The sequence below is a fragment of the Vanessa tameamea genome, chromosome 12 (assembly GCF_037043105.1).
Source record: "Vanessa tameamea isolate UH-Manoa-2023 chromosome 12, ilVanTame1 primary haplotype, whole genome shotgun sequence".
In the NCBI taxonomy this organism is placed as follows: domain Eukaryota; kingdom Metazoa; phylum Arthropoda; class Insecta; order Lepidoptera; family Nymphalidae; genus Vanessa; species Vanessa tameamea.
This window is the reverse complement of record NC_087320.1, coordinates 1,463,267-1,474,369: the sequence shown is the minus strand read 5'-3', so window position 1 is coordinate 1,474,369 and position 11,103 is coordinate 1,463,267. Positions and strand designations below refer to the sequence as shown.

At 33.7% G+C, this 11,103-nt stretch overlaps 1 protein-coding gene across 1 annotated transcript; it reads left to right on the top strand.

Moving 5' to 3' along the window:
* Positions 1-45: 45 nt before the first annotated feature.
* Positions 46-10,861, top strand: LOC113402456 (uncharacterized). Its single transcript, XM_026642715.2, has 8 exons — positions 46-305; positions 503-3,543; positions 3,974-4,080; positions 4,307-4,512; positions 4,901-5,192; positions 6,155-6,292; positions 6,914-7,178; positions 7,531-10,861. Exons 2-8 carry the CDS (start codon positions 718-720, stop codon positions 8,035-8,037), a joined length of 4,341 nt encoding a protein of 1,446 aa, XP_026498500.2. The 5' UTR covers positions 46-305; positions 503-717; the 3' UTR covers positions 8,038-10,861.
* The last annotated feature ends 242 nt before the right edge of the window (positions 10,862-11,103 follow it).

Below are 11,103 nucleotides of genomic sequence, written 5' to 3'. Positions count from 1 at the left end.
CGTTTACATATCAATTGTTCTTCAAGTAGGTTCGAAGGGTCTACTTGTGAGTGGGACTATATAAATTAAATAAAAAGATAATCTGTAGGCTTTAGTTTTACGTAGACCGGAATGTAAAAGTTTGTGTGTGAGCCATGAGCATTCTGTGGTGATGTGATGTGAACCTGTGATCGAGACGTCTGCAATATCACAATATGTCTGACTATTTGGAAATATTTTTAGAATTAGCGTAGTCGTAACTAATAAAATAATCAATTTGAGAGACGTCCATGCTATGGACAATATATGACATACTTTATAAAAAGGTAAGGTCGGTTATTATGTTAACATTACAAATATATTCAATTCTTTCTTCTCGCATTCGACTTTTTTATGTATCAATGGCCTTTATCTCGGATTTTTGTTTTCTTTTGTTCCGTGGCTGTGCGTTGAACGAGTTTTTGATATTTGGTTATGCGAATTGGGTAATTTTACATTGACGTAGCTTTATTTTTTCCTACAGATCGATAAGGAGACGAGTTATAGTGAAGATATGTGTTGTGGGCCATTTGCCTTACGTGTGTATAGTAGATATGCGCGTGACGGGACTGAAGGGCGCCGTGCAGAGTGGTGCTTCGGTCTGAGTGCGCATTGGACGATATAACGTTTCACGCCTCGCCAGGGTCAACCTGCGCGACGCGTTTTTTTGTATATATTTTTATTATATAGAAAATAAACATGGATCAAAGAGTGCAATGCCCTGTGTGTACACTGTACCTACACAGTGGAATGACCTTAGAGTCACATTTGGACACACATCCAAAAGATCAAGTAATTAAAGCATTGTGTACTTTATCAGCTAAAAGTACTAATTTTGGAAGTAGGACACCTACTCCATTAAACTCAGAGAGGTCATTTAGAAGCAGGTCACGGACACCAGCAACTGACGATAGTGGACGATGGGCCAATTCTCATCGAAATAGTGATAATGAAAGGTACTGGAGAAGGACTCCAAGTAGAACTAAGTCGACTCCACTCTCGACAATCTCAAGAAATCCCACACCAGATCTCAGGATTGGGAATATTTCGTTTGACAACCATATATCTAACAATGTTTCAAGTCAGTGCTCTGATTCTTATACAGTGAAATCAGATAAAACGCAGCAAACTTTTACTTCAAATTGTCAGTCCTTAGTATCAGATTTTGATCAACAGTATCCTTACTATCCAGAACAACAGGAAGACCCTGAAATTAAATTTTCTCGTAGCTCAGAGTACAATGCACAGTTAGATAATTCAAATGTGTTTGCATACAATATGCCAGTAATGGGATCAGGTGTCAAGCTGCCTACTACTATGATGCCAACTGTACCTAGAAGGGGGAATGACTATGTTAAAATCTTACCTAAACAAGGAAACCTGCTTGTTAAAACAAATGTGGCTGGAATGCAATACATACCTTCAGGGGTTAAGCCAATGCATGTGATGATGCCGGCTGCAACACCATTTGTTCAGAAGAATCTACAAAATAACCTGATTATGACTGGAAATTTACCCACTAGCCAATTATTAGATCCAAAATTAATGGCACCACCATTAAACAACCAATTTAATCAAATGAATCACCCGGGAGCTTTTACCCCAGGAACAACAGTAGTCACTCAAAACTCACAAATAATTTATAGGGAGATGGTTCATAATATAGATGGTAAACCATTCATCTCAAGTATGCCAGCAGTACTCGGTGGTCCTGAGAATGTTACAAATGTTGCTCAGAGCAGTTCAATGTACCAAAATGTTATGGTTGTTGATCAATTTGGTAATACTTCCTGTATGTATACAACACCACAACATATATTGTCAAAGCCATGTGCTCCTATGTTCAATGAAAATGTACCATTTATGCAAAATGTGCCAGATAAAACTGGGTCAAACGTAATAACTGATGGTAATAAAACTCTAATTATTGAAGTGAGCCCAATGTTATCGGGCGAACCAATAAATGATACAAGTCAGAACCCACTGCCTCAACAGAATGATAATCCAGTAAATAAAATGATTGAGCAAGAAAAATCAGAATCTGCTATTGAATCCCCTGGGCCTAGTAAAGGTCTGAAAATTCTTAGTAATATTAAGGTAGAGGTTCCTGTACAGCATCACAAAAATATGCTAAATACTGTTATGGACTTGACAGGTTCAACTGACTCGGACTATCTGGAGCGTTCTATTACTCCAGAGAAAATTCTACCAGATTTAGACGATAATAATCCTAGATTATCTGATAAATGTACTCAACCATCTAATGCTGGTGATAGTTTAATTTCAAGTGCATTTTCTGTGCTAAAACATTCTAACAATGCACACAAGGAAAGTACTTTAAAATCAACAGTTGTAGAGAATAAGCTTGATACAGAGTTTTCAGACAGTTGTCCAGTTCCTGATCTTATTTGTAATGAAAAGCCGTCTATATCTCCATGTAGTGAATTATCTGACCATGGGGATAATTCCAACGATAGACTTGTCATACTATCCCCTAAACCGGAAAGTAGTAAAAAATACCAAAGCTTGGCAAAGAATATTAGTATTGAAAAGAAATTACCAACTAAATCACCAAAACATAACCCTCTTAAACTTAATAATATTTTCGTGAAAAAGCAAAAAAAAAATTTGCAAATAAAGAACTCAAAAGTATCTTCACAGATCAATATTAAACCTGGTGACCGGGAACCGAGAGCCTCGTCGTCTACATGTAAGCTATTAGAAAACTTTGCAGTGACTAAAACGCACCAACCTGAGAAATGTGATAACAAGGGTAAATTGCAAACTGTCTCAATAGAAAAAATTGAAAATAGTAATGACGATCGCAGTGAGTTCGATGCCAACACCGAGGTGCAATCGATGGACATCGAGCCAGTCACGCCATCAAATGTAAATCCCTCTCAATACACTACTACAGTTGTGAAAGAAGAAATAAATTCGAACGAATTTAGCAATGGAGGTGATAGATCCACAGATCTTGCACCGATGGAAACCCTCAGGCCGATCAATGTGGTCAATTATGGCAATATGGCGGGCGAATTTGATGACGATTCCAATCACAGAGAGCTACTAGATTTAGAAGCTGCATCGAAAAATAAGCAATTTGTATCGATGATGAATGAAAATTACTTTGGAGATAATATTTACGCAGACTACTTTACCCCAGATCGCGTTGAAGCGTTCGATGCTGAAAAAGAATCGAATTACGCCAAGGACAACGCAAAAGAGGGAATGTATATTTGGGGTGAATCATCACAGAAGGAAAGTGAATTTGTTTTACCAAATTTCATACACGAGAGTTATAAAATAGCTGAAAGCAACGGGATGGACTATTCAGATATGGGAGCGTCGGGGGAGCATATAGACGGGGACAGGTGCGAAGGGGACAGCAAGGCCGACGTGTTGAGTGAGAGTAGAAGTGACGGCGAGCCGACTTTGAATATCTGTGCCGATGAGAGGATGCCGCCTCGTGGAGAACTCAGCGGGCAAGAAAGCAACGGAGACATGGAATCACCTTGGAGTGGGGTAAATTATTTTCTATTATTAATATTGTGGCGTTTTCAATGAAATTACTCATAATTTATATGCAGTTGTAAGAGGTTAATAATAATTATACAATTAGCTACGAAATCGCGGTTTGTGTGTCAAGGTCTTGTTCTCGATTGTGTAAATAAGTGAATTCCACTTCATACAAAGATAGTCAATTTGCTGAGGTAGAAAAAAATATTAAGTATCACATTTGTGTTTTTGTTTTTTTTTACTTTTTTATATAAAAAAAATTTATATAAAAAAGTAAAAAAAAAGCGTTTCAAATAAATAACATAAATAACATAAATAAGACACGTCGAACAAAACTTAAAATTGAATGTATATTAAATTGGTGTAGTTTTGTACTATAGTATAATGTACAGTATGTTGTAAGATCATGTCATGTTAATTTTCTAATTTATTTTAGATGTATTCGGGAGTACCTCCGGCGGAGCCCTACGATCTAATGGCGCGAGAGAGTTGGGTTTCAGATGGGTCCGACATAGATGCTAACGAAAAAACAGAAAATGTTATGTATGTTAAAATCACATTTCATATAAAATTCAATTTTTATATAAAATACTTCCATTTTATTATTATAATTAATACAAATAATTAAATTACTTTATCGTAGTATATTTGTACCATATGCAAAAATCATCAAAAATTAAATCATTACATAAAATTGAGAGTACTTTAATTAATTAAGTAATCGGTTAATTAAAAATGTTAATTACATTATTATTTTTACATATTCCAGTGAAGAAGAACTGCACTTTTCAAAGGCAAGAACGTACAATTGCGCTCAGTGCGGCGTGAAGTTCCCGTCGCTGAAGGAGCTGCGCGCGCACAAGGCGCTGGCGCACGCGCTGCCCACGTGCTCCAGCGTCAAGACCTCCTACAGCCGCCTCATGACCGCCCGCGCCATCAAGAAGGAGGAGAAACCGGACGAACATGTGCTGGCAGGTACAGAGTTATACCTTTGTTATAATACGTCAAGTAAATCTTAATCATTTTTATTATAATGTAAAATCTTTTGAAATATAATGTAAACGTTTGAAAAATACATTTATAATATTTATTTTTGATTTGTTTAAAATAAAACAGCTTAGAGGTTCAGAGGCAGATGTTATTAGATGTCGCTCGTGTTAAAGCTTTTTTGTTAAATAATGCAAGAAGATTGCATAAATTAGTCTTATCTCTTAAGAACTCGTTTTTAACTCGTATTTGTTTAAACTTTCGTATAGAATACCCACGAGAACAACGAAATCAAAAGTTTTATTATTGTTAACAATTTTAATATTTATTCGAAATATAAAAATGTTAATATTGTGAATTAAATAAACTATTTCAGGCAATCTATTGTCATTGGATACAAAGGAGACGATGGCTTCGACAATGTTACAAGTTTACAACGCGATGAGTGAAGCTAAGCCTCAGATCGAAGGTTTCATAAAGCAGGAAACGAAAAAGAGACGAAAAGATTACGTGTGTCCGACGTGCAAGGTCGACCAGGTCACCGACGCGGCCTTCCACGCCCATCTCAAGATACACCCGCTGGAGTGTCTCACGTGCGGGAAGTGTTTCTTCAAAAGAGCAAACCTAGCGTTGCACGTGAAAACGCACTTAGGAATAAAGAACTATAAGTGAGTTGCGCATGTACGTCGATTTCAAGGCTCTTTGGTGTATGTTTAGATGTCATTGTCCCAGTGCATTGACCGTTTCATTGCCTAGGTCGTTAATCGAGGAAAATAAACAATATTGTACATTCGATGCTAAAACTTCGCAATGTCATATTAATTATTCGAAGCGTTTCTGTTTTATTTTATAATTGTTCGTGGTTAATTCGAATTTTTGCCGGAATATTTTAAGCGTTTAAAAATTAAAACGTGAATACTGGGGTGATATTTCAATTTATTTAATAATTTGCGATAATTTCATTCAAAATGTATAATTGTTCACTGTAATAAAAAAGGATTGTAGAGAATTCGAAAAACGACTACTTATGCTTGTGACTACACAACTGACTATTCATTTTACTAAACATTTCAAAGCTTTTTTTTTAATTTTCTAACCGAGTCATACCTTACATTGTAAGAATTTATAGTAAATAATAACTTAAGATGATTTTGGTGAAAAGTTTTACAATACTGTCAAATTTTCAAAAATCTTACATTTATTGGAATATAGTGTTTATGCATGATCTATTCCTAGATCTATATTATTTTAGTGATTATTATGCGTTTGGGTGGTGGTTATAGTGTAATGATGTTCACCTCTGCATAATATAAATTAAAGTCGCATTCCGCCCTTTCCGTCTGTACGTTTAGATCTTTTAACGGATTTGAATACAGATTTCATCATCAATAAACAGGATGATTCTAGAGGAAAGGAAATATTATGATAATAATATTATAATATAATATGAGAGAAGGGTCGAGAATTTTAACTTTCCTAGATGGAAAAATGTTTCAAGATCTTTAATCAAAAAGTTTTGTACAGACTCTTATTTTACCCGTGTGAAACCGGGTAGCTAATATAATATAGTACAGATTAAATTTATCTTGGAATTAACATTTATTCACGTAATTTTTTGGTTGATTTGCAGATGTGAGATATGCGAGAAACGTTTCATAACACGTCAGAAGCTGTCGGAGCACCACAACGTGCATACCGGCCGGACGCCCGTCAAGTGCACCATCTGCGACGACACCTTCCGACGGTACTCCAACATGGTGCAGCACAGGTAACACGACTAATGGTTCATAAGAATAATAAAACAAAACGAATAGAAGTGATACTCACGCACGAGACATTTTCAAGGCAGCTATATATAATCTTGTGCTTTTTTAACTGAAGTTTGATAGTTTGCGATAAAAATCTACATTATGTCACTTTAAGTTAATATAATGACACAATTATAGCGTACATTAATGGTTATTATAAATATAAAACTCAAAGATGGTGTCGCTTGTAGGAATCTTGCAACTACCTTTTAATAGTATTTTACTTTTGGTGAGTATATACGACACTGAATTTCGTTTTCATATACAAAAAGAGCTGTTGCCACTCAGCATGCCACAGTTGAAATGGATATGGAAACATTAAACATTTAATTTGAACTTTTAATCTCATTGTGCCCCAAGAAGTTTTACTTTAATTATGTCACTTTATAATACATATATGAAGCTGTAATATACTATACTGAGAAAAAACAATTGAGTGTTTATTAATAATAATATGATCATACTTCTACTGATTTATTTTATATTAATAGTACCAATAAATATTATTATAGCCATTTATTTATTAGGGTTATTCAAAAAATGTAAACGAGTGAGTATAATCTTGAACTTGTTTTCCCCAGGGACCGACACCATTTCAAGAAGAAGACAAAGATACGCGACTTCGTGTGTCACTGCGGGGCCGTGTTCCACTCGCGCGCCAAGCTGCTGTGGCACAAGGAGACGCACGACGAGAAGCCCAAGGCGTGCCTGTACTGCAGCGACAAGTTCGTGCACGCCGCCTCGCTCACGCGCCACGTGCGCCGCACGCACAACGAGTACTTCCTCGCCGACAAGGCCACGGAGAAGGGCCGGATGGAGAATGTGCCTTGCCCTGTTTGTAAACAGGTTCGTCCCGATTTCACTTATCGACGGCGTAGTAAGATTTGTTTTATGTCTGAAGAACAGAACTAAACTGAATGACATACATATGACGTTTTTTCTTCAACAATTATTATTTTCGAATTATTGAAGCCAACATAGTTTGTTTAAAATATTTTTTATATGTATGGAAATTTGTAGAATTATTATGCCTTAGCTTTATATAATTCTCTATAAGTGAGATATTTCGTACTAGTCTTTTATTTTTTAAATTTCGAAATTATATTTTGAATTCTGATGTATAAATCAATAATAATTAAATAAATAAATATTGATTTTCTTATTTTTATACTAACAACATTACTGTCTTCATTTTCAGATGTACCTTAGATCAAATTTACGTGCTCACTTGCTGACCCACAGTGGGAAGAAACCGTACCACTGCATCATCTGCAACAAAGCATTCACAACCAAGTGGAACTTGAAACTTCATCGTTGGACGCACCTGAGTCGGTCGGCTAAACCCTTCAAATGCACGCTATGTAAAGGTGCATTCATCAGGCAATCCGATTACGTATCACACATGAATGCGCACAAGTCTGTTCGTCCATACACCTGCAACTACTGCGGCTGCCAGTTCATTAGGAAGTACAACTGCCAACGCCATGTTCGAGAACACGAAATGGCTAAGAAGTATGTGTGTAAAGTGCCCGAGTGTGGTAAATCGTTCCATAGGAGTTATTATTTATCTGAACATATGAAAGTGCATAGTGGGGCGAGGCCTTTCGCATGTAATATTTGTGGGAAAACGTCAAGTAATAAGTCCAATCATAATAAACATGTGAAGATACACCACGCGAGGGAGCCAGTTGCGACTGAAGCGTAAGTATGAAATTTATACATACGCTGGCTAGGCGACTCTTGAGAGATTTTTTTAATGGTACTCAAGATTTTGTAATATAGAATTATCTGTCCAGCAAATGGGTCCATTTGCTCAAAATTTCTGCTACTCCTTGGATTGTGTGCAATGAATATTCACTATTAATTTAAACTCAAGTCTAAACAACAATATATAAAAACAGCATCATTAACAAAGGTTTTGATACAGAGTCGCCACATTGTAAATATTTAGTTAAATTTAAATATATTGTGTAAATACAGGACCAAGTTTGTGTAAAATGATGAGGAGGATATAGAGAGCATTTTACAGTTAAAATCAATACTTAAATAAATATTGTTGTGTGACAGACTTTATTGTGTTACTATTTGCACATTGCATTTTATTTTTAAAACTATTTATAATATTTAAATAACTTGTGTTGATTTTTTTTCCAAATCGGCACAATGTGACTCTGGATACCTGTTACACTATTTACTGTAGGAAAAAAATACATAAAAAAGTGATTGTCCTAATATTTATCTAATACCATACATGTTTTAATAAGATATGGTTTCAAGTAGTGAAAAAGTTCCTAATATTTGAGATAATAACGGGTTAGTTACTTGATGTTTTTGTCTCTGAGAAAACAAATATATAAAATAAGAGGTGGATATTAAAGAAAGCTGAGATTAAGCTTTCAACATTCAAATCTAAATAGGTTGTGAACTAATACTAATGATTTTTTGTAAATAGATGTATAAAATTTTTTTAATATAATAAGGTCAGTCACACTACGATATTCTTAATAAGTATTTTAGTCAATTTACTAAAAAGGGCATTTTGGTAAAGGTACCCCGCTTAATAATTTAATTTCGTATGTAATAGAACAATAATCTGCGATTATACGACGGTAGTTTTAAGTGGCGAGTAATGTTATTTGAAGGAAATTCTGTGAGAAAATTTTAATAAACTAGATACATATCAATGTTTAAAATATTATTCACGCGATGGTTTGCCATGCGAAAGGTATTCAAAATAAGTATAAGATTAATTGACTTTAAAAAAACTTGTTATTCATTAATAGTTAACATCAAAAGCAACATAGTATAATATAATGTGTATTAAATTAATATTATATCATTTCTCTACAGGATTTTTTTCTGTGTACATACTCGATTTAACAGATAAATTGCTCAAAGACAATTCTAATTAATCATAGACCCTGTCTATGAATCACACTATTGACAGTCACATTAAAACTTCTTTTCTATTTTAGTATTTGTATTAATAATCTAGTTATAGTTTTATTTATTTTTTACTTTAACAGTTCAACTTTATTTTTTTATTAGGTAATTGATGAACTTAGTAACATAAAATGCATGTCTTCCACATCGCATAAGTTGAAATTTTTATTAAAATATTATACTTTTTTCAACCATTTTTCTGACCATGTACATAGCATACTTGCAGCAGGAACAGCGCAAATTATCAATTAAACTTGACATTAAAGGTACGGTTAATAATTTTACAAAGTAATGAAAACCTAATTAGTTAAATTATAATAATTTTGTGACAGGAAAAAAATATCTATACATCGTTGGTACAAACTTTTATACATTACAAGTGATTTTGTTTAATGATTTTTTTTTCCTAATGAATTATCTAATGATTAAGATGTGCCTGTGCTAAGCGAAATTTGGAATAATATTTTGAATGATAAAAATGCAACTCTTAATAGTCATTCTCAAATATATGTATTCGTTTTGAAAACCATGGATATGTGCTATGTATGTAACGAACATTCAAAAAAAATTAAACCAATGTTGTGTGCAATACACATAATCTTAGGATATCCCACCGGTAATACATCACTCAGCGCAGACATTGCGAGCACATCTTAAAATTTATATAACTGTTAATTTTATTTATTATTAAAACATAATTAATTTAAAAACTCTTTCATAAATTACAATATTAGTAAGATTTGTTGCCATAAAATATTTAAGGCGACTTTCATGATATTTGTTACAATAATAAAATATGAGCTTTATTGTAAGCGCATAAGGTCCGTCATAAATTCTACTGTGATTACAATGATTATCGATGAAGTGTATTTTTTTGTATTAGTTTAATTTCCATATTGTGCTTATATTTATTTACACACTGAAAAATATAAGAAAAATGTGCAATCACCGACCGATGGTTGTTGTTGTTGTTTCTGAACCAAGCCTCCACTGTTATTATAAGATGTTCTCAACTTTTTTTTTATATTTTAGTTCTTTGATTTTTTTTTATATACATGGATAAACAATAATTATAAAATTGATCTGTTGTTTGGTAATATTTACAAATACGTGGGGCTTCGTTTCTTCAAATATTTTTATATACATTGAAATTGTTGTGTGTCTTGTAAATGAATCACACCAGCTGTGTTCATGCGATATCGTATTTTAATTTTCTGTATTTTTAACGTAAATGAATGATCTCGTAACTTAACACAACAAAAGTTTGATTTTTTGTTATTATAGTAAAATTTAGTCTTTAATCAACGTCTTTATTGGAAAGCATTTGATAAAAGTCACGTCGATTGCTTTTCGTTTATCGTATACTTACATAATACGAGCGTTTATTGATATATTTTATCAAATGATTTCAAATTAAAGAGAACTCTTTGCGGTTATTAGAATAAATTGGTTATTTATTTTTAAAATAATTTGTAAATACGAAGTAAGGTACTTTTATTTTGTAACACGTGGGTCGTACACCAAAACTCAGTTCAGCGGGGTTACTGGACTGGATTAGTGTCTGCAATAAATTAAAAGTAAGCTAATTTGTGGTTATTTTAATTTTATTCCTAAAAAAACCAAAATATCCAATACAAATTCTTTGGAAAGAGGCTATCATGGCAGAACTTTATATATAAAACCCAATGAAGAATCAGAGGTATAAATGTACAAACTACAATGTCTGTGTGCTGTTACAACAATACATGTTTTCGGTAGGTACTCTCCATAAATGGATGCATTTATTGCGCCACGAAGTGACTGGTGATTCTTTATTGAATAACTTATC

Excerpts from the sequence above, each read along its gene's own strand:
- LOC113402456 (XM_026642715.2), top strand. The coding sequence starts at position 718 with ATGGATCAAAGAGTGCAATGCCCTGTGTGTACACTGTACCTACACAGT. Across the intron at positions 4,513-4,900 it reads GGACGAACATGTGCTGGCAG|GCAATCTATTGTCATTGGAT; the intron begins GTACAGAGTTAT and ends AAACTATTTCAG. Across the intron at positions 7,179-7,530 it reads CTTGCCCTGTTTGTAAACAG|ATGTACCTTAGATCAAATTT; the intron begins GTTCGTCCCGAT and ends CTTCATTTTCAG.